The following is a 24,085-nucleotide window of genomic DNA, read 5'->3' on the forward strand; positions in this document are numbered from 1 at the left end:
TACTATACCTTATTTTTCTGAGAGTGTGATCAACAAATGCTGCCTCAGTGTACTTATGGCCTAGACACATGAGACAGGGCCAGGAAATGACCACATCCAGAAACACATGGCTGGAATGCCATCTTTAAAAAGACACAACGTCACCTATGCTTGCTTTTTTAAGGGGAAACTGCTCTTTTGTTTGTTGAAATGCTCAGGGGTATTATCGCTGCACTTAACCATGCACATTTGCTCTTTCTGCGACACACACCGCTGAATGCGCCTTCTCTCATACCTGTATGTCAGGGGGAATGGCTTGCCATGCAAATCTCGCTCACCAATGTCCATGGCTCATTTTGTTACCACTTGAAGGTGATTGGGCTCCCAAGTGAGATCCCACTATGTCAGTCTGTCGACGTAACATAGGGACTGATAGGGAACTGTAGTTTTCAAATAAGCCTGAAGGACTTGTTTAGCTATTGTTTTCACAGATGAGCGCGTGAGCCTTTCAAAGAAACTCCATTGTGCTTGAGCACGCAGGCCTTTCAAAGATACTACTTTGCCCGTGAGCGGGAAAAGATGAAATTCGGGGCATGCACAGCACACGTGCACCGTCCGTGGCCATAAAAATTTGGCTGCATGTGGCCACTGTTCAGAGAATCAAAGCTAGTCCACAGTCTAGTAAATGTTTCTTTCTTGCAATGACTGTAAACACATGAGAAACATCATGAGACAGGAGATATTGCAGTTCTGAACATTGAACGGTCCATGCATGTGGATTTGGATAAAACAGTTAATCGCCTGAACGCCATTTATCCCTTCACAGTGGCATATAGCGGACGGGCAAGCAGGGCTATTAAATTATTCTTAATATTATCATGCTACTTTTATTATTAATTCATTGATTCATCATTCATTTGCCCTGCGATATCATAATGCATCACCACATAACTGACGCGCTGCGAGGATAATAAAATATTAGTTAGATACAGTAGCTCCTCAATTAAAAACAACTTGTTTAACATGAAATACTTCTTGATTCACGAAAAAAATTTCTCACTATGTGTCACAGTTCCCATTTCTCCCGGACTCCCTTTCCCATCATCCTCTTGTCTCCACACCTGCACTCACTTCCCTCGTCATTTCCCTATCAGCACTCATCACCTGCACCTGGACTCCCTCATCAGCACTGCCTATATAATGGACTCACTCCCTTCACTCCCTGTCTGTTCTTAATGTTGTGTTACGTGTGTCATGCTATGTTCTATTATGTTCTATTCCTGGATTGCTAATAAAACCCATCATTTGTGGATATCCGTACTCGCCTCATCTCTCCTGCAACAGCACCCGTAACACTACGGGTCACAAGAGAAAATAGTAAGAAAATAAATTAGATTCATCTCTGCATATCAGAATATGCACCGTTAATGCAGTACCAGATACCAAAAGCTTAGTTTTTACTATCAGTTTCTGTAGTGAATAATTGACTGGCATTTGAGACTTCTTCACCCGCATAATTATCATGTAAAGTTTTCACATTGTTTGTGTGATATCCACTACCTCTAGCCTGACGTGGTCAGACTCAATTCTAGTTCGAATATTAGTCTGATACTGCTCCATTGGGCTTTGATTATGGGGGCGTATTTCAACCGATCCAGGAAAGACCTCAATTGGATAGACCTACAACCAATCAGAGCTACAGAGTAAGTGACGTATGTTGAGCGACGCATAGTTGTCAACAGAACTCTTCTTAGCGACCATCGGGGCCAGCTGATAAATCAAACTTTTGCCGAATCCCGTAGGAAGGACGGCAAAGACATCTTTCCCATCGACAAATGCCTTGATCGCGGTCCTCTGTTCCTCTTTTAAAATTAATGCGCTGTCGATATCTTCTATAACGGACGCGATGGCGGAATCTACACATCTCAGTTCTTCAACAACAGCCATCATTGTTGTAAACGAATTGACCTTTCGCAAAGACTCGCCCCCCTTAGTTACTGTTGCTTTGTCCGACAAGCCGTAGCGCTGTCACGCCACACAGAGTGGAAAATACATCGCGGAGCAAAGCGGAAACTGACAACACGTCGACAGACAAGACAGGACAGGTTACAGAGCCCCAGCTTTCAAACTGTGTAGTTATTAAAAAATTCAAACAATAAAAACCGTTTTGTGGCTCGTTAATGTGTTGTGACCATGATCGTGACAGATTGCTGAAGCGCCTCAGCTCAAGAGGCTCGTAAACCGATCTCTTCCTACTTGTCCATTTATAGCATCAAATAAATATGAATGAACATGAGAATGAATGTTGTTTGAAACGCGGAAAGACGTCAATATGCACAATTTTTCAAGTTTAACTCCACCGATGTTAATCTTCTAACTACTGACTGCTTTGTCGGACAAAATAGCGGATGCGGCGTTCTGATTGGTTAGATCGCTTGTCAATCAAACTCCCCAAGCGCTCTTTGATGACGTGGCTGATTACGTTTCTGGTGATAATCTGTCAATCATCGCCCTGACAATGTGATTGGTCCGAACAGTTTCTGTTCGGGCATAATTACTCCTCTACGGATCGAGTCCAGACCGAACTCCCGACCTCAAAATGTTGTGGGCGGGGCTAAGTTCAGCTGGCATCCAGGCTACACTACCTCACCTTCGTAATTTAAAATGGAAATCTTTTCAATATTGCGATGTGGCATTTTTCTTTATCACCAGTTGCTCGCAAAATGATGGGCACTTTTTTCTCATGCCCCCCCAACTCAAGAGTCAAATGTCACCCATGGTCATAAGGAAAGCATGGATGTGGACCTGGAGCATACTGGCAACAACACCCGGGCCAGACTTGCAGCACAACTCTCAGCCCCTGAAGACATGTCTGCATACGTGCACAACCATGACTATAGTTAGGTTAGGCTGTGTGTGTGAGTGAATGAGGATGTATGTATGTTTAAGTAGTTATACAAATGTAACGAATTCTAAGTTCCCCCATGCAGTGTTCGGAGTAACTTATTACTAAGTAATTAATTACTGTAATTTAATAACTTTTCCCTTGACAAAAGTAAAGTGAGGGATTGCTCTTAATTTTTCTATAATTTAATTACAGTTATTTCTGATGTAATTGCATTAAATACTGTGTAGATTATAACAATTCTATATAAAATAGTGGATTTAACATCAAAATCCGATGTTAAAATGCATGTTCTAATGTAAACTTCTCCCCTTTAAATATTTTATTAAAATACTTTTAGTTTTACTTTTATTAAAACATATTTTACCTTTATTAAAACATTTAAACAAGCCTATGCCAGGCTCCCTCAGAAGATCAAGGAGCTCTGATGAACTCTGCCTCTTCCTCATCTGTAGGGCTGTAAGATTCAGAAATTTTTGGAATTGTCCCTGATTCCTGAACCAAAATTGTCCCTTATTTTCTTTATTTATCAATAACTCTATCATAAGAAACCACGTCTGACCTCAGAAAGTTAAATAAGCCTACAATTCGCCCTACACGGCTCCTCATAAAAAATGTCACTATCAACCACTACAATATGGGAACTAGAATCTTTAGTGCTCCTCTTCTTTGCTGTGCAGCATTTACCAAGACACCACTCCAGCTTGCTCTTTTTATAAATGAGACTTTATTGAAATGTCGGTCGGGAGTCTATTCACTCACTGAATCAAAGTGACTCCCCAAACAAAAAAACACACACACACACATATATACTTTGCAGAATCTTCATTTTAATCTTCATTTAATCACTGAACGTCTTGACAGCTTAATCTTAAAACAGACTTGTTCAATTTCCTTTTGACCTTCTTGGAATATGCACAGTCCATTTTTGACTTTTTTTTGTTTGACAATAAAAAAACAAAATAGAAAGTTATAAAATAATCATATGAATTTCCATATTCTCCAAAATACCATTCACTACACAAACATTTCACTCTCCATCAAAAGAATTTCATCTTAACCTACATTAACATTTAGGAAATTAAAAATTTTATTTGTATTTTTCTGTATGTTACTGTTTGGGGAAGGAGAAAAACAGCGATTGTTTCCTGCGACTGAAGCAGATTTAAATACTTACACATGGAATTTGAACACCGACTGTAATCGCAGACTGAATGCAACTGGCTCTGACTGGACACATTTGAGCACGAACAGTCATAAGTATCAATTTATTGTAATTCTTACAATCGTTAAGTGTGTCCCCGGCTTTAGGTGCAGATGAAATGGTGGACTTTATTTGTCTCAAAATACAAACAAATGAACACAAACTACCATGAGGGGGAAAACACCAGTAACAGGGCAGGTAACAGTACAGAAGACAAGCATAGGACCAGCCCAGCTGGACTGGAGGATGATGCTGGAATCATGTCCTGGGCACTGGGCACTTCAAAAAAGACAAGGGAAAGACATTAAAAAACATGAGTGGCAGGATCATGTCACAAAATTGCAGTATAAACACACTGAATAAAAATGGTAAACAATTCTTATGGGTTAAATCAGGTAGATACTCTTTAATAATGGAAGGTTATCACTTTTTACAGTGACCTTTACAAAGTAATTCAAATCATTTCTGACTAAAATGGTTTGTTTTCATTTTCAAGCAGCAAATAATCAATGGTAGCTAGCTAGTATAAGACCACTGTATTGCTTGTATAAATTAGTATTTACTAGCACTGACAATAACTTAAACATAATAGCTTGTGCCTTAAAATCAAACTATCGGACACTGTAAAAATGATTGTGATTTTAACAGTAAAAGACTGTAAAAATGCACCAGTAAAAACCTGTTAAATGGTTAACAGAAAGTTTCCTTACTATATACTGTGAATAACTAATAGATCTAACCTTATATTTAGTGTTTTTTTACAGCTTGTTTATTAAGGAAGCAGGACTGAAAAAGGAACTGAAAAAGAACTGAAAAAGAACAAGTTGTGTAATTTACAGTGAAAACCAGCAAATTGACATTCATAGAATTCCCTGCTACCTTTGATTCATCATGTGACTTTCTCATCACCATCTGTTTTAGGTGATTTTCAGTCTATTACAAAGGTACAAAACAGATCGTGCTTCAGTAGGTTGGTTTAATGTTACTATCACATTTTTTACTCTGGCAACCACAGCTGTCAGATTTTTTTTAACATAAATTTAACAGATTTTTATTAATTTTTTTAACAGTTTACAAAGTGTTCAAACCACAGTGTGAACTGTCGCAGTCAACCAAAGAGAGCAACACAGGAATCAAAGATACCTTCATAGACAGTCAACCACGCAGACTGGCGGGAGACGTCGATAGAGTTCCCAGCCAAGCAGGTGTACTCTCCAGCATCCTCTAAAGACACATTCCTGATCTGAAGTACCTCCATCTCCTTAACTGTGGTGTTGACGCCTGCCGTCTAGAGAAAAGAACCACAGGATGAAGCCAGAGAGCTCCGGGAAAACCCACCAGAGGAAAGAGGATATTTGGATCATGTTTATGGACATTGGATGACTAGTAATTTTCTTCTGTTAAATTCAGATAAGACTGATGTATTACTTATTGGGCCAAAAACCTGTACACAGAATCTTTCAGACTACAATCTGCATTTAGAACGATGTACTGTCACTCCATCCTCGACAGTTAAAGACCCGGGTGTTATATTAGACAACAACTTGTCCTTTGAAAATCATATTTCATACAGTATGTTTCAAAAACAGCCTTCTTCCACCTCAGAAACATTGCTAAGATACGGAATATGTTATCTGTTTCTGATGCAGAAAAGTTAGTTCATGCTTTCATGACGTCTCGACTAGATTACTGTAATGCATTATTAGCTGATTGTCCTGCTTCCTCAATAAACAAGCTACAATTAGTACAAAATGCAGCTGCTAGAGTTTTTACCAGGTCAAGAAAATATGATCATATAACACCAATTTTATCATCTCTACACTGGTTACCCATTAAGTTCCGTATCGATTATAAAGTATTGCTACTGACCTATAAGGCTCTAAATGGTTTAGCTCCTTTGTACTTAACTGATCTTCTATCGCCCTACAATCCTTCACGCTCTTTAAGATCACAAAACTCTGGACTTCTGGTTGTACCTAGGATAGCTAAGTCCACTAAAGGAGGGAGAGCGTTTTCACATTTGGCTCCTAAAGTCTGGAATAGCCTTCCTGATAATGTTCGGGGCTCAGACTCGCTCACCCAGTTTAAATCTAGATTAAAGACGCATCTCTTTAGCCAAGCATTCACATAATGCATCTCATACCAGATCAATTGCACATGACTATCTTTGCTTAATGTTATGAACAGCAGCTAGGCTAATTATTCTCCATATGCTTTTCTGTTTTACCTCAGGACACCCGTCCCGAGGGGACTAGAGATGACATCAGCTTCAGTTTGGATCCATCCTCTTAAGATGACCAACACCTATGACTTCAGAAGACGCAATTATCTGGATCAACATGCACATTGCCCAATTTCTATATCCTATTATTGTTATTGTAATTCATTTTTCAGGAGCTCATTGCTTCTACCTTCAGTTAAACTGCCAACAGCGATTGTAAATTAATTGCCTAAATTATTACATTATTTGCTGACTGCATTGTTTAAATTGTGATGTTGACATGCATTCTCTGTAAAGCTGCTTTGAAATGATTTGTATTGTGAAAAGCGCTATACAAATAAATGTGAATTGAATTGACTCCAGTGTCCTTGTTGGACACCTGCCATTACTGCTCTAATGAAGTTACTTTAAAGAATGGACAAGTAATTTGCAGACACACTTTTATCGGCAACAGAAAAGGTAAGGAACTTTGGACAACACTGATTTCTGATATTTCTATTTAAAGGAACATTCCAGGATAAAACTTAAGCACTATCAACTGTGTCTTATATCTGTGGCAGCATCGATTACTACAGAAACAAATAAATGTGTTTAAATCCACTTTATGGGACAATTAGTTTATGTTTGCTCCATAGACTTCTAATGCCAGTGCTTGACAAGACGTTAACTTCATTTCAGTTTAAGTTTTACAAACTGTAGGATGATTAAATATTGTAAACTCTGAGGTGTCACTACATTATTTTGTGTAGAAAAACATGAGAATTTTCATTGTAATTGACAACCTTGAAACACACTTCGGTTTGTCTGAGGTCAATCTCAGACTAATAAAAAAGTTTTACCTTCAAGATCCGAACACGTGATCCACCAGTGTCTACTCTGCTGCCGTTCACCTCGATGTGTTTCAGCCAGTGAATCTGAATCAGAAGATCGCTGCTGTAGGCTTTACACTCAAACTCCACGTCACTACCCACCACTGCTGTACGGTTAGCAGGAAACCCGGCCTGAAGGATTGGCCTGTCCGGTGAACGCTCTGTATCACACACACACACACACATTTGTTTTTGTGAATTGTGGGGACATTCCATAGGCGTAATGGTTTTTATACTGTAAAAACCGTATTTTCTCTCCCTCAACACTACTCCTACCCCTAAACCTAATTATCACAGGAAACTGTGCACACTTTTACTTTCTCGCAAAAACTCATTCTGTATGATTTATAAGCCTTTTGAAAAGTGGGGACATGGGGTAATGTCTTCATAAGTCACCTCTTCTTGTAATACATATGTCATACCCATGTCATTATACACATTTGTGCCCTGAAATGTCACAAAAACGTGCACACACACGCACACAACTGGCATATGTGGTTTATGGACACTAACTCCTGCGAGGACTTCAGAAGACGCAATCATCTGGATAAACATGCACATTGCCCAATTTCTATATCCTAATTATTGTTAATGTAATTCTTTTTTCCAGGAGCTCATTGCTTCTACCTTCAGTTAAACTGCTAACAGTGATTGTAAATTAATTGCCTAAATTATTACATTATTTGCTAACTGCATTGTTTAAATTGTGATGTTGACATGCATTCTCTGTAAAGCTGCTTTGAAATGATATGTTTCATGAAAAGCGCTATACAAAGACATTTGAATTGAATTGAACTGAATTGACTCTCCATTTGCGTAATAGATTTTATACTGTACAAACTGTATATTACATCCCCTTACACTTGCCCTAAACCTACCAATCAAAAAAAAAAACTTTTGCCATTTTTTTGAATTTCAAAAAAGAAAACACACACACACACTTTAGTGTGTTTTTAAACCATTTGTTTTCCAGGGACATAGATCATGTAATGTTGTAATTCCTTCAAAATATGCCGTCACGTCTGTGTTCGGGTTTTCATGTTCTTCTAGTTCGGTTTAATGGTGGTGGACAATCCAACTAGTACGGCCATCAACAGGAAGGAAAAACAAAAACAATCATGGGGGGGAATTATAATAATAATAATGTTAAAATAAAATTCCATATGCCATAGATAAATTATACATTCTAATCCTGTTATTTTGAGATAACTAAAAGTATTTCTTTCTGTATTTTTGACTGTCCTCAGGCACAACTTAATAGATTTGATAGAGTGAAATTGATTAAACATATATCTTTCAATTTCTTAAATAACACTTCTTGCTTTACCAATTCTCAATTGTTTACCAACTTGTTTTTGGGATATTTTAGAGGTGTCTGCCCTTCAATTGTTACAGATCCCTTGTTCTCCTAGACTCCATTTCCCAAGATCCTCCTGTTCTCCACACCTGCACTCACTTCCCTCGTCATCTCCCTATCATCACGGATCACCTGCACCTGGACTCTATTGTTAGCACTCCCTTTATATGACACTCACTCCCTTCACTCCTTGTCCGTTCTGAATGTTGTTTACTGTGTATGTTGGCGTTCCTTACCTTTGTTACATTAAAAGCATTATATTATTGTGGAAATCCGCATCTGCCTCATCTCTCTACCAGTACACGTAACATCAATTCCCTGTCCCACATTTCTTGCCACTTTTTATTCATACTGTATGTTCTTGAATTCTTCCATTTATTTCTGCTTTACTCATTGGAATTTGTACTTCAGTGTTCATATGTTTGTCTTGTCCTTCCACATGTGCAGGTATAGGAACCTCAGGACTACTAATCACATATTTTTCTGTAATTAATCTCGATTAATCACACATAACATAACCTTCATTAACCTTAGTTTGTATGACTTACATGTGATATATAAAGTAACCATTGTCATCACACTATAAACCCTAATGCTCAAAATACTTAATTGGTTTGAGTAGGACAAACTTAAATTGAACAAATTTAGTTAAATTAACTGTTATGAGTATTTACAACTTTATTTTTCTTTTGAGTTCACAGCACTGACATATTTCAAGTAAACTGAACTGTGTCATTGTTTTGAGTTGTATGAACTCATTTCGTTTAATTTAGACTAACTTTAGTTTAACTGAAACTGGGGTGGGATTTGTATTTCCCAGCATGCTTTGCCTATGGCACTCGAAAGGGAGAGTAAATGCTAAAATTAAGTGTCATATAATGTTTTTTGTGCAAGATTAATGGTAAGGGAGATTTAGTAGGGATTAATGTTTTGTTATTTGGTTTGACAGTAGATAAGTTACATGTTTAAAGTTGCTGTACTCAGTCAGTAAGTGTTATACTATGCTATTGTTAACATGTTAAAGTATGAGTACTACAAACTCAACTTGATAGTTCTGCATATTTAAAATTGGGAACATTGTAACTTAATCATAATCAGTTACATCAAATTTTTTGAGTTATGATGTTCCCATACAGTGAGCCCAAATTATTCGGGTTTACAGTGCATAGAGAGATCTTCCATTATCTATTTTGGCATTTTGGAAAACATAATTTATCATGATTTATATCCCGTTCTGTGGTTCCTACTCCACAGCCTCTCCACATCATGCCTGCCAGGCCAGAGACTGTTCATGTCACGTCATGCCTGCCAATCCAGAGACTGTTCACGTCATGCCTGTCAATCCAGAGACTGTTCACGTCACGTCTGCCGATCCAGAGACTGTTCACGTCATGCCTGTCAATCCAGAGACTGTTCACGTCATGCCTACCAATCCAGAGACTGTTCACATCATGCCTGTCAATCCAGAGACTGTTCACGTCATGCCTGCCAATCCAGAGACTGTTCACATCATGCCTGCCAATTCAGAGACTGTTCACATCATGTCTGCCAAGCCTGAGTTTCTTCATGTCATGACTACCAAGCCTGTTCACAAGATGGCCCCCAAGCCTGTGTCTTCGGACAAGATGGCCGCTACGCCTGTATCTTCAGACAAGATGGTTGCTACACTTGTGTCTTCGGACAAGATGACCGCTATGCCAGAGCTCCCAGCCATCATGGCCACCACCAATGAACTTCCTGTCTGCCTTTTTACAACCACGGAGGTCGCCCCTGAGTTCCCTGTCTGCCCTGCTTCCCTGATTATTTGGACTGATTGACTGTGTTTGACCCATTGTATTTTGGATTACATTTCTGGATTGTCCTTCTAATAAAGCTGCGTTTGGATCTTCATTTAGTCTGGGAGCAGTTTTGTAACAATTGGACTGCACACACTTCCTTGTGGAGTACCATTATCTATTTTACATATCCTGGAAGATGATGATCCAACCCTAACCTGAACTATTCTATTAAGCAAAAACTCTTTTACTCAGTTAAAATTCTGCCTTAAATCCCTATTTGTTCCGACTTTATTAAGAGCACCTCCATTCAAAGCATGTCATAAGCTTTTCAATATCAAAAATATGCCTACTACCACCTCTTTATTATCTCAAGGCTTTCTTATGTCTGTCTCTAAACATAAGGCAGCATCTAATGTACTGCATACTTTACAAAAGCCACTCTGTTGAGGTGAAATAATCCCTTTCCTTTCTAACATGTGGTTCAGTGTGCTCTGCTCACAATCATATGTTCCATTAACTTACCTAAATTCAATGTTAATGTGATAGGTCTATAATTTGTAGCATTATGCTTGTTCTTGGCTGGCTGTAAGACAGGGATAACAGCCGCATATTTCTACAAAGAAGGACATCTCCCTGTGCTCCACACTTTATTAAAAAGACGTAATATAACATTCAAAGACATGTCAGATAAATTTTCAATCATTGTATATCACACCTCATCCTTTCCTGGAGATGTATGCATAACTCCCCCAACAGCTGTCTTTAATTCATGTAATGTAAATTCCACATCAAAATGGTCATTTTCATAAGAATATTTGGATGTTCCTTTCTACTTTGAGAAAACTACTACTTTGTTCTCTACTTATTTTCTATTCGTCTAATATGTTATTGTTACTGTGTACTTTAACAAACACCTCTGCTAACATTTCTGCCTTTTCAACATTAGATACAGCTATTCTTTCATGTGATCCCCATTTAAGCCCTTTTGTTTGCCATGTTATTTGGCCATATATTAAAGTAAGTTGCTGTTCCATGTTTCCATGTGTAAGATCTGTTTATAGTCTAGTCAAGTTTTTGTTTATGGTTAGTTTCATGCTTTGGATTTTGTTTATAGTTTGTTTTATGTTTTTGGATTTTCATTGTAAATAATCTGCACTTGGGTTCGCTACGCTATTGCCTTTGCCTGCTCCGTATCAGCTCCGTTACATACATATTTGTGGAACATAAACTATAAGAACACACACACACACACACACACACACCTACACACACACACACACACACACACACAAATAGCCCAATTTAAAAAAATAGTCCTTTCTCTAATTAGTTAAAGGGTTAGATCCCTCAAAAATTAAAATTCTGTCATTTATTGCTTACCCTCATGTTGTTCCACACCCGTAAGACCTTCATTAATCTTCGGAACACAAATTAAGATATTTTAGTTGAAATCCGATGGCTCAGTGAGGCCTGCATAGCCAGCAATGTCATTTCCTCTCTCAAGATCCATAAAGGTACTAAAAACATATTTAAATCAGTTCATGTGAGTACAGTGGTTCAATATTAATATTATAAAGCGACGAGAATATTTTTGGTGCGCCAAAAAAACCTAAATAACGACTTATTTAGTGATGGCCGATTTCAAAACACTGCTTCATGAAGATTCGGATCACAATGAATATAATACTAATATTGAACCACTGTACTCACATGAACCGATTTAAATATGTTTTTAGTACCTTTATGGATCTTGAGAGAGGAAACGTCATTGCTCCCTATGAAGGCCTCACTGAGCCATCGGATTTCATCAAAAATATCTTAATTTGTGTTCTGAAGATGAACGAAGGTCTTACGGGTGTGGAACAACATGAGGGTGAGTAATAAATGACAGAATTTTCATTTTTGGGTGAACTAACCCTTTAACGCAAATCACACACATGACATCACACAGCAATTACAACCTCTAAACTCGTAAACAGGAACTTCTCAGGAGGATTTGACAGTACAAATTTGCAAGTCTAGAATGTGTTTGAATTACTTTATTCCAAATACTCTGTCCTTATCCTGTAAACGCTTCAAACACTTATATTTGCAATGGATTATATACCACACCCCATCAACAGAGTACATGTGCCTGTCCTTGAAGATGACATTTATATCAAACTAACTTTTAATATGCAAGAGAAGAAAAGAAATATGACTGACCAACTATATCGAGCTGGTAGGTGTGATTGATGCTGCCATATTTGTTTTCCGCCAGGCAGGTGTAGTTGCCTTTGTCTGATGGTCCCACCGACGTCATTATGACGATCCACATGTGCACTAGAACCTGTGCAGTAACAGAGATACATATCTGATAAGAACTATGAATGACATATTTTACATTTTTATTATTTGTTTTTATATATTTTTTATTTTGATTTGTCAGTTATCATGTGGAAACATAAGAGCTCTTCTGGTTATTGTGACGAAATTAAGCTCACACATGGCTGGGCAAAATATGGTTGGCTTCTTGGCCTACAGAACCGCAGATGTGAGTCTGCCTGATTTCATTTTCAAAAACACTTGATGGGATCTTAATGGAAGATTAATACAAATCTTTTTACATATTGATCTGTTCCTCACATAAAACTATTGTTTGGCACCATGACCCTGTTTACACCTGGTATTAAGATGTGTTTTGGTCGATGAGATCTTTTAACCACTCCTGTCCTGATTTCTTCAAGGGAGGGTCTATGGGCGGGTAAATCTATTTTTGTTTGTTTGTTTTACAGATCTTTCAATCTAATGGACAAAGTAAGCTTGTGCAATTTACATTTGAACGCCACTGTAGACGACTGAAAAACACACAGAGAGCAGCAGCTTTCGTTTCTGCTCTGACAGCAGCAACAGTGTGTGTTCGAAATCAGGAATGGTGAGAGAACATTGTGCTTGGTATGTTTTGTCCTCAACCCAAACTTGGGTCTTCAGCAAAGTTTAAATCCCATCTGGCTAGCTCGCTTTCCATAATGTTTACACATTAGGTCAGTAGGTGGCAAGGAGACGGCCTTTAGTGGCTGTTTGAACACATTTGACCATCTGAGCATTTACACTACTAAAGCAATCAGGTTGAATGCGTTTTCGACTACCTCTGGAAGTGTTCGAAAGCGGACAAGCTCAGAAAGTTCTAGACCCTGTTTACACCTGTATTAAGTGTCATCCACTTGTGATCCAATAGACCAAAACCCATCTTAATATCAGGTGTAAACAGGGCCCAGAAGGCTTAATACATCCCACAAGTAGAATGCTTTGATGCTTTTTGTTCTTTTTGGTGACTGCTGGGGGGCTAAGAAACTGATAAGTAGGGATGTCCAGATCCGATCACATGATCGGAAATCGGGCCCGATCATGTGATTTCAGACTCGATCGGAATCGGACATTTCCTCCCGATCAGGACTCGGATATATATGTATTAGGGGTGCAACGGTTCTCGGTAAAAAATCGAACCATACGGTTCTCCACTTACGGACCGCACTTGCACTGCAGTGCGGTCCATCTCGAATGACGACGCATCTATTGGTTAATATGGTTTGTTTAAAATAGCAACGTGGAAAACAGACAGAGTTCAGATAATGTATGTTTCAGTCGATGGATGCACAAAACGTTACAACAACGATAATCAAACAGTCACTCTTTGTAAACTGTTCACTGCGAGTGCCGTCTGCTCTAATGTCCAGTCATTTACGTCGTCATCACCCGGGTGTTGATAGCGTGCGAGCGCAGGTGAGACCTGAACAGCACACGTTGCTGTCTGTATTTAAACTAACTCGTTTAAGCCATGCTGATTTAAACCTTAAAGAACAAGACGCGAAAGAGAACTCGCACGCGCTGTGAGAAGACTTGTGTGCGCTCATCCGAAGCGCGCACACGCTTATTCCAGTCAGCGCGCGAATACTGAGTTCTCTTTCAAGTCTTGCGCTTCGGCGGCCACATTCATACAAAAATTATGTCAGCATGCCCGTCCTAGCGAGTATCCTGGCAAACATAGTCGGTTATGTCTTAAGTGAACGTATATTAGTCGAGAAAGACAGCGCATGTGGAACAGTATGTACTGGATCGTGCATGTCTTAAAGGGAAAACAACTATTCCTGCTGCCTGTATTTAATGTTAAATCAAACAACAAATAACAAAGAAATCACTCACTGCTCTTGACTGAATGGTTTTTGTAACTTCAATAATGATTAATCTTTATTTATTTTATACAGTAAAGATAATATGCAGTGATATTTTATATTTGATTACTATTTGAAAACTGAATACCTGAAAAACCTGAAAAGCACTGTTCCTGGATCTGTTTTTTCGCTCTTCTTTATTCTTTTTTATGTAGGCTATTAAGTATCGGATCGGGACTCGGTATCGGCAGATACTCAAAATCAAATGACTCGGACTCGGACTCGAGGGCAAAAAAACGTGATCGGGACATCCCTACTGATAAGGTTAAGGCTTTGATGTGTCACTGAAGCAAAAATGAGTCGTTTGGCAGCTTGTGAGGAGAAATTTTTATAATAAAAAATGACCCCTGTCAAAAGATCAGAGAATTTGATTGCTTGTGTCATGAGCCCTTTAGTTCCACACTAGTGGACTAATTTCACACAAGCTATACTTGAGAGTATGACAGAGTTAAGACAGATCATCTCTCATTTAAACCTCAGACAGAACTTGATAGATGATGACAGCACATGTAGTGCCCTCACCCCAAAAGCTCCTTTTCGCGTAAACTCTTTGCCGTTCTTGAGCCACTTGAGCGTTGGTGTAGGGTTACCTTTGGCCTGGCAATAGAACATTACATTATAACTGGTTTGAACCGTGTATAGCTTCTTCATCTTCTCAGGATGAGTCCAGTAGGGCGCCATTGCTGAGGAACAGATAGAAAGAACAGAAAATAAGATGGGGAAAAATAAATGGGTCATTTTGAAACTATTTTTTTAAACTAAATGAAACTATGATGTGAACAATATCAGGACAATCAAAAGAATGAAGGTTTGTACATTCTACAAGATGCCTGTGGTTTATTAGACAAAATGTTTCCTGCTATAACTCCTGCTTTAAAGTACAATCCTTACAATTTTGTAAAAAAAAAGGTTAGTACAGAAAAAATCTGAGCCAGAGTTTACCGGACAAGAATGACTCACAAAGTAGTTTCTGGCTACATCATTTGGCTTCTTCTGAGGAAGGCTTACCTTCATCATCATTTTTTGAGAAATCCAATCCATCTGATCAAGAACAGAAAATAAAATAAAATGAGGATGTTATGATGTTAAAACAAATCTTTTTTTTTTTTTTTTTTTTCACCTGGGATACCACTAAGAACAAGATATATAAAAAATGTGCTATAATTAAGGCTGTTAGAATTCAAGCTTGAATTATTAAAATAATCTAAAAATTACTTTCAAAAATGAATTTACATTAGGGGGTATAATTAACATTTGAATTATGCAAATCAATTTTGAACATTTTAAAATAATTAATTGCACTAAATTAACTGTCCTGGTTAAACAATGAAGTCTGATTAAGAGTAATACTATATACTCTTTGATACAGTGTTTCCATTCAATCTGGTTTATCGGTTACTTAAAGGGATAGTTCACCCAAAAATGAAAATTTGATGTTTATCTGCTTACCCCCAGTGCATCCAAGATGTAGATGACTTTTTTTCTTCAGTCGATCACAAATGATGATTTTTAACTGCAACCGCTGCCGTCTGTCAGTCAAATAATAGCAGTGGATGGGAACTTCAACTATAACAGTAAATAAAACTTGCTTAGACAAATCAAAATTAAAACCTGCGGCTCGTGACGACACAGTAATGTCCAAAGACACGAAACGATCGGTTTGTGCGAGAAACCGAACATTATTTATATAATTTTTACCTCTAATACACCACTATGTTCAACTTCGTTCAGCTTCCTGTTAGTGAGGTCAAAAAACACATTGTGATGACGGAAGTGATGTCTCACCCATATACTTCAATGAGCGCGAGACATCACTTCCGTTGTCAGAGCGCGATCAGACCTCACTAGCCAGAAGCTGAACGAAGTTGGACATAGTGGTGTATTAGAGAATGATATAAATACTGTTCGGTTTCTTGCACAAACCGATCGTTTCGTGTCTTAGGACATCAATGTGCCGTCACGAGCCGCAGGGTTTAATTTGGATTTGTCTATGGAAGTTTTTTCGACTCTTATTGTTCAAGTTCCCAATCACTGCTATTATTTGACTGACAGATGGCAGCGGTTGCAGTTAAAAATCATAATTTGCGTTCGACTGAAGAAAAAAAGTCCTCTACATCTTGGATGCACTGGGGGTAAGCAGATAAACATCAAATTTTCATTTTTGGGTGAACTATCCCTTTAATCCAGAATGCTGATAGCATTTGGCACCCACAGATAAGCAAAAACACCTTCAAGGGGAGGACGAGACTTGTAGTAACTACTATGTAATGAGTATTTGAGAAATCTTAATGATGTTTGAATGATTTAGATGAGGTTAGACAATCACAACAGAAGTCAATTAATGCATACATTAAGAAATCTGATTACCCTTTATTTTGATGGTCCCCTTTAGACATTCTGTTCACTATATATAACTTTGCACCTACATGTCAACTAACTCTCATTTGAGTATTAGTTGAGAAGTAGACTGTTAGTGGTAGAGTTAGGGTTAGTAGAATAAGTTGACATGTAGTTGTAAAGTTACCTATAGTCAGTAGAATGTCTGTTGGGAAGCATCGAAATAAAGTGTTATCAGATATTAAGCAGACAGTCTACTAATACTCTAATAAGAGTTAGTTGTCATGTAGGTGCAACATCCTTATAGTCAAATGAATATCTAAGGGACCGTAAAAATAAAGTGTTACCAGATACTGTTGCAAAAAAACATCCTGTTTAATTTCAGGTTAGACAAAAGGTGAAAAACAATCAGAGCTGTTTTGGTAAAAGAAACCGTAAGCAACAAGTGGATTTGAGTGGAAAAAGCTGACATGAAAGTGTAGGATATAGCCAATTTAAAAACTGTTTTAGGGAGCTTAACCGCAAAGTGTCTGAGTCTGAGACATCATTTATTATTGATGGTTTATTATATGATACAACAAGAGGACCACAAAAAGACTTACCTTCATCTTGGGTGGCTGGTCTGCCCGGGGACTGAAGAGACTGAGTTAGGAGTAATGAGATCAGCAGCAGCAGCATGGTCTTCATCATCATTATCATCATCATCATCATCATAAAGGATTTTGTTTACATCCAGCTCAGCTCTCTATAAAACAGCTAGGACTTCCGCACTGTTGTGCAAGAAAACAGAATCTTCAGTGGGGCGAGACTTAACCATCTGGATTTTATTAGATAGTGAAATGAAGGCTAGGATATTATTGGTTAATATTTTTTCTCCTCCTACACAACCATTCTTATGCTAATGACAACTGCATGGATCCTGGAAGAAAATAAAACCCCAAGATAGAAGGCTTGATAATTACCAAATGAATTTGCTGACGTAAATGTTTGAGCTTTTTTATGAACATTCATCAGTAGACACTCCATAGCTATTAGGGCCAGACTGATGAATTCTTTCCTGTTTATTCTTTTCATTCTTTATTTTTTCCTTTATTTACAAATTTCTAATTCTCCTCTAAACTCACTTTCCATAATGCCGCTGTAACTGATGGGTAAAGTCCTCTGCGTAGCTCGCAGATTTGGGGGCTCAGCTGAAGTGCGCATCGAGGGTGCATAGGAGCCAAAAAGGGGGCTCTCGCGAGCACCTGTCTGAAACCTAAATTTATGAATGGGACATGCGCACGCAGCAGCAGTTGTAAGTCCACAAGTGCATATAAGTGTGGCATTTGGGATTAAGCCTACGACGTTCAATTGACCATATGCATGGTTAGCCAATTCCTGGTTGTGGTTAAGCCAGCGTAATTAGGCATTTCCGGTGAACTGTTAGCTGATTGTTCTGTACTGGCTGTACACAAAACCATAAATGGTTGACTTTTTAATGTTGTATTTATATTTTAATGCAGTTAATTCTTTTCTAATGCAAAGACGAAGCTAATGGGAACGTTGGAAAAAAGAAATATGTCTGTAAAATTATGCACGCACAACATTTTTCCAGCACTTCAAATGTTATTTTTAATGTGATTAGTACAATCATTATTTGTTCGTCCTTCTGAGATTGTCCCCATTTGTAAAACCAAACATTTCAAGATGTAGGAAATCCAACATTTGATAGAAAACACTTTTATTTAAAAATAAAAAAGACATTAATAACCAGCAGGTGGCAGCAGAGTAGCATTTTTTCGCAACTATTAGCCATTTCTTGTAGGGTGAACTCAGGGTGCTTCTCAGTTCTTCTTATTTGTGCATCCTCGTTTCCTTTCCTCGCGTGTTATAGGATGAGAGGGGATGATGCAAGGAAAGAAAACGAGGACGGAGGAATCGAAGGAAACGTTATTTGTATATTGGAACGTTCTTGTTCACTCGAGAGTCACTTCAAAGCGTCATCAACTGCGCTCGAGGGATCTGCCCTCATGTTGTTAAAGTTTTGTTATTTCAAAAAATTAATAATTTTCCAGCTGGCTTATTTCGGAAGTTCTAAAGAAGGCTCTGTGCGTGTCATCAATCATTAACAGCTCTGCTCCTCTATGTTCTTTACACCAATGAAAAGTGTCTGCAAATTTCTTTGACATGACAATGGTCATCAGCAAGGAGAGTTTCTAAAAGCTGAAATAGAAGGAAGGATGTGTATAAGCCAAGGATGTCCAATCAATCCTGCAGCTGGAGGGTCACAACGTCTTGCAGAGTTTATGGTGTGATCCGTTTACTCAGAAGTTGGAAATTCCAAGTTCAATAGGAACTTTTAAACGTCCCCTCAAGTTGGAATTCGGACTAGGAAACCTCAAGGAACAACAACAACAACAACCCTGAATTCAGAATCCAATATGGCTAACCTGCACAGCCTCTTACTGTTTTTTCAAGACGAGGAGGAAAACACATGTATAAAAAAAATATAATTTTATAAAAATAAATAAATCAGATAACCTAACACAACTACTAACATACTGACAAGCTGATGAGTTTAAACAGGTGTAATTAAGTGAGACATTTAAACCATTCTGGGAGGTGGGTCCTGAGGACTGGAGCTGAGAGATAACATACTACTCTAAATTAATTTCAACAAAAGCATTTTTTGGTTCACAGAGAGTCCTGGCAGATGAATAAAACAAATGAAAGATTTTTTAATAGGGAATGAAAATGATCCAAGGTACAGTGGAACGCAGTGAGTCGACAAGATGAGAAAACAAATAAACATTTATTTTTAATCTTATAGGCTAACAGCGAAAATGTATTTCTAGGACACTAGAAAACTCCACATGTCATTAAACCACTCAATTGAGAATCATTTGAAATCAGTGAAAATGGTATGAGTGGGGATCCATGTTCGTCCTGAAGACCCTGTGATTTTATGACATTTATGTGATTTTGTAACATTTTGCGATCACGCAAAAGGAAGGCATGAAGAAAAATGTCTTCTAAATGTCAAAACTAACATTCAAATGCGCTTTTACTTGAGTTGCAGTCCTCTGTATAATTTGGTCTATACCTTCGGGATGTTACAGTACAGAAGGGTCGAAGACGGGAGGTAACAGACAATGGTTTCTTTATTGACACACAGCAGAGTAAATGGTGCAGCAGGTGAGTAAATGGTAGATGTAGAAGTGAATGATGATTGATAGAATAGTGATACTGTCCTTTGCGTGTTGTAGAGATGATGATATCCTGGATGACAATGGTGAGACGAGACGCTAGAGAATTAAGACACTCACACACAGACGGAAAACTGGAGGAGACTTGGAAACGCTGGAGACAGGCAAGTATAACAACAGGAGTCCTTGAGGTAAGCATGGAGGTAAGTCCTAATGCGAACGTGACCGGACAGTGACTGAGTGCGTGTGAGTCCGTACACTGTTAAAAATTGTCCTGTTAAAAAACAGTAAGTAACTGGCAGCACGGTTGCCAGCAAGTTACTGTTAAATTAACAGTGTCTTGCTGTTGTTGAAATTTACAGTTTGTTACTGTTTTTGTAAATACAGCATAAAGCTGTTATTTTCTACATTAACAGTAAATTACTGTCAAAAGTATTAACAGTTAATTAATGTTTATTTGCACTTTTTAACTGTAAGCTACAAATGTTATTATATTGAGAAATGGACTGCTAAGAAAAAAAGGTGTAACTATTTTTCTAGATATTTCTTTGATTTTATTAATTACCCCTTAGACGTCTTGTTTTAAAACCATAATACAATGTACAAATATATCCTTTGAAACATTACAAATTTAACACAATGCAGAGTAACTTCAAAATGTGCTTTATTAAAACTTTGAAAAACTTGAAAAATAAAGCCACTTTAAATCACAAAATATTCTCAAAATTACTTACCCCCATGCCGTTCCACACCCGTAAGACCTTCATTCATCTTCAGAACACAAATTAAGATATTTTAGTTGAAATCCAATGACTTAAAGAGGTCTACGGTTATCATTGAAATCCGATGGCTCCGTGAGGCCTTCATAGGGAGCAATGACATTTCCTCTCTCAAGATCCATTAATGTACTAATGAAGGTCTTACGGGTGTGAAACGACATGAGTGTAAGTAATAAATGACAAAATTTTCATTTTTGGGTGAACTAACGCTTTAAGTCCATTAGCTTCTTAAGTAGACTGGCAACCCGAGTGTGATAAGTCTTGTCCACCCTTGGTGCCTTTTTCAGGATTTATTCCAATGAAGTGTCTGAAAAACAAATGCATACATTCAGAATTAGTGTGGGTAAAAGTTTACATAACGAGAATGTGAATAGAAATTAAGGTAACACTTTACAATACGGGTAATATGCATTAATTCATGCTTAACTAATGCACAAATAATCAAGTTAATGTATGACTTATGAAGAACTAAACCATTAATTAATGATTACTGCATCAGCAACTAATAAAGTTTCTATATGTTTAATAGATTAAGTAATCATTATATTGTTATTAGTTAAATGTGTCATAATATATTAATTCCCTAATAGCATATTATATTAACTAATAATGTAAATGAACGTGTTAATTACCACAATCGGTCAAAGCCATGCATTTCAACTTCCAGTTGTCTGCTTTAAATAATCTTTAGCTAATGATTTACAAAGGTATCTTGTTATGACTTTACTTGTTGAGGCACATGACTATTAACTAATTCAAAATTAATTCAAAACCCATAACCACAATGACATATTACTTAAACGGTAAGTTCACCCAAAAATGAAAATTCTGTCATTAATTACTCACCCTCATGTCGTTTCACACCCGTAAGACCTTTGTTGATCTTCGGAGCACAAATTAAGATATTTTAGTTGAAATCCGATGGCTCCGTGAGGCCTTCATAGGGAGCAATGACATTTCCTCTCTCAAGATCCATTAATGTACTAAAAACATATTTAAATCAGTTCATGTGAGTACAGTGGTTCAATATTAATATTATAAAGCGATGAGAAATTTTTGGTGCGGCAAAAAAACAAAATAACGACTTATTTAGTGATAGTCAATTTCAAAACACTGCTTCATGAAGCATCAGATCATTGTGAATCTGTGTGTCAAGATCCATTAATGTACTAAAAACATATTTAAATCAGTTCATGTGAGTACAGTGGTTCAATATTAATATTATAAAGTGACAAGAATATTTTTTGTGCGCCGAAAAAACAAAATAACGACTTATATAGTGATGACCAATTTCAAAACACTGCTTCAGGAAGCATCGGAGCATAAATGAATCAGTGTGCGGAATCATGGTTTGGATCGTGTGTCAAACCGCCAAACTGCTGAAATCACGTGACTTTGGTTCTCTGAACTGCAGATTCGACACTTTGATTCATTTATGATTTTGAAATCAGCCATCACTGAATAAGTCGTTATTTTGTTTTTTTGGTGCACCAAAAATATTCTCGTCACTTTATAATATTAAAATTGAACCACTGTACTCACATGAACTGATTTAGATGTGTTTTTAGTACATTAATGGATCTCGAGAGAGGAAATGTCATTGCTCCCTATGAAGGCCTCATGGAGCCATCGGATTTCAACTAAAATATCTTAATTTGTGTTCCGAAGATGAACGAAGGTCTTACAGGTGTCAAATGGCATGAGGGTAAGTAATAATTGAAAGAATTTTCATTTTTGGGTGAACTAACCCTTTAACAATTAGTCATGTGCCTCAAGTAAAGTCATAACATAACAAATATTAATAAAAGTCTTGAGGGCTTGGAATGACATGAGTGTGGGTAAAAGATGGCAGCATATTTATTTTGTGTGAACTGTCCCTTTCAGTGTTGTACAAAAGCATTTACCATGTTTGCTGAAATACAAAAGAAAAAAAAAGAAGAAAAAAAAACACCCTTAGAGGCTTATGTAATAAAATAGACTAGTTCTATACATACCAAGGAGTATCAGTCGAGGAGTTGCAGGTTGTTCAAGTGTCCTTTCTACATCAGCTGCAGTGGAAGAGGCCTAAGACACAGTTACAATGATGAGGACAGACTCAATACACTAACAATAATGCCTGTAATGTATGCATTTAATTTTTAAATTAGGAAAGAGCATGTCTATTTCAGTTGTTAGGACAATAATACCATGATAGAACATAAACAACAACAGCGAGTCAAATTGGACAGTCTTTGGGCACGAAAATCTCAACAACAACAAAGTCTCCACTGAAATAAAATGTCATTTAGCCTACTGTACTGGGCAAAGTAACATTACAATACAAACCATCAACATAATAACTTACTGAGTAGTAACGCGCAACTTATTCTATCAAGCTAACCTTGGTCGAAGTAATCCAAAATACACCCAACGCTAAAGAAGCAAAACAGCAACAAAAGAAAAACTCCCCTCATAATACAGTTATGTACAAATTAGAACAAGCTTACCCAAATTTGCAAGCACAACGTTATCGAAATCAACGTTTTGTCTAATATAAACTAAATGTAGGCTATATTATCCAATAAATGAAAAGATCTTAAGCTAAAATTAGCAAACGAGATGACGACAATTTCAGCGCGTTAGAAATAACTTACATCGATATTACTTTGTTGCTATGATGTTAAAGGCTTACTTTGCAGAAGAGTTTATAGTATATCATATTTGAAAAACTTGTATAGGTATACATAGTGAACTCACCTCGTACTCGGGAAATGTATGAATCCGAAATCCAGCTCCACTCTGTGACGCAGTTTGCACGGTTGGCAGGTTTGGCACTGAAATGGACGTATAAAACAGTTACAAGCTCAGCATCCACAATTATTACAGTTATTTGCACAGTTATTTGCAATTGCAAACGTGTAGCCTATCTTGTGTAAAAGGAGCAAGGCAAAGGTGCACTCACCGGTTAAATCACAGTGTAAAGACGGATAAAAATCCAGATGTGTTCGCTGCAGTTTTCAGTTCCAAAAATACTGTTAAGTACTGTTTTCTTTCCTTTGTGGAATAAATACGGTAAAATGCTGTTAAAATTTGTGTATGTCATTTCACCAACCGTAAAAAAACAGTAATGCGCTGCTTTTTAATATAACAGGATTATACTGTTAAAATTTTGCCGTAAATTAACAGCAATTTTTAACAGTGTACCGTCGGCCTCCCTCAGCGCTACAGAAGATACAACGAGATTCCGCACTCATGGATGGAAGAGTGTGAGCAGAAAGACC

The 24,085-nt window shown here is 37.5% G+C and overlaps 1 protein-coding gene and 1 long non-coding RNA gene across 5 annotated transcripts; both read right to left on the reverse strand.

The window, feature by feature from the left end:
• Positions 1-3,729: 3,729 nt before the first annotated feature.
• Positions 3,730-17,622, reverse strand: LOC137027349 (fibroblast growth factor receptor 1-A-like). Of its 3 annotated transcripts, none has more exons than XM_067395460.1 (7): positions 17,464-17,622; positions 15,533-15,565; positions 15,047-15,207; positions 12,519-12,642; positions 7,149-7,339; positions 5,232-5,376; positions 3,730-4,367 (listed from the first exon to the last, which is right to left on the reverse strand). In XM_067395460.1, the coding sequence occupies exons 1-7, from the start codon at positions 17,573-17,575 to the stop codon at positions 4,252-4,254; spliced, it is 882 nt and encodes a 293-aa protein (XP_067251561.1). In that variant the 5' UTR covers positions 17,576-17,622; the 3' UTR covers positions 3,730-4,251. The 3 variants fall into 3 exon arrangements, with proteins under 3 accessions (XP_067251561.1, XP_067251563.1, XP_067251562.1); XM_067395462.1 differs by having other exon boundaries at positions 15,485-15,565; XM_067395461.1 differs by lacking the exon at positions 15,533-15,565.
• A 2,731-nt stretch (positions 17,623-20,353) lies between these two features.
• On the reverse strand, positions 20,354-23,901 carry LOC137027350 (uncharacterized). 2 transcript variants are annotated; one of them, XR_010896025.1, is made up of 4 exons: positions 23,767-23,901; positions 23,562-23,638; positions 22,820-22,889; positions 20,354-21,132 (listed from the first exon to the last, which is right to left on the reverse strand). It is a non-coding gene; the product is annotated as an uncharacterized lncRNA (long non-coding RNA). The 2 variants fall into 2 exon arrangements; XR_010896024.1 differs by having other exon boundaries at positions 23,562-23,901.
• Positions 23,902-24,085: the final 184 nt, after the last annotated feature.

Source organism: Chanodichthys erythropterus, chromosome 9 (assembly GCF_024489055.1).
Source record: "Chanodichthys erythropterus isolate Z2021 chromosome 9, ASM2448905v1, whole genome shotgun sequence".
Classification (NCBI taxonomy): Eukaryota; Metazoa; Chordata; class Actinopteri; order Cypriniformes; family Xenocyprididae; genus Chanodichthys; species Chanodichthys erythropterus.

Excerpts from the sequence above, each read along its gene's own strand:
- LOC137027349 (XM_067395460.1), bottom strand. The coding sequence starts at position 17,575 with ATGATGATGATGATGATGATAATGATGATGAAGACCATGCTGCTGCTG. Across the intron at positions 15,566-17,463 it reads ACCAGCCACCCAAGATGAAG|ATGGATTGGATTTCTCAAAA; the intron begins GTAAGTCTTTTT and ends GTTCTTGATCAG. Across the intron at positions 12,643-15,046 it reads CGCGAAAAGGAGCTTTTGGG|GTTCTAGTGCACATGTGGAT; the intron begins GTGAGGGCACTA and ends GTTACTGCACAG.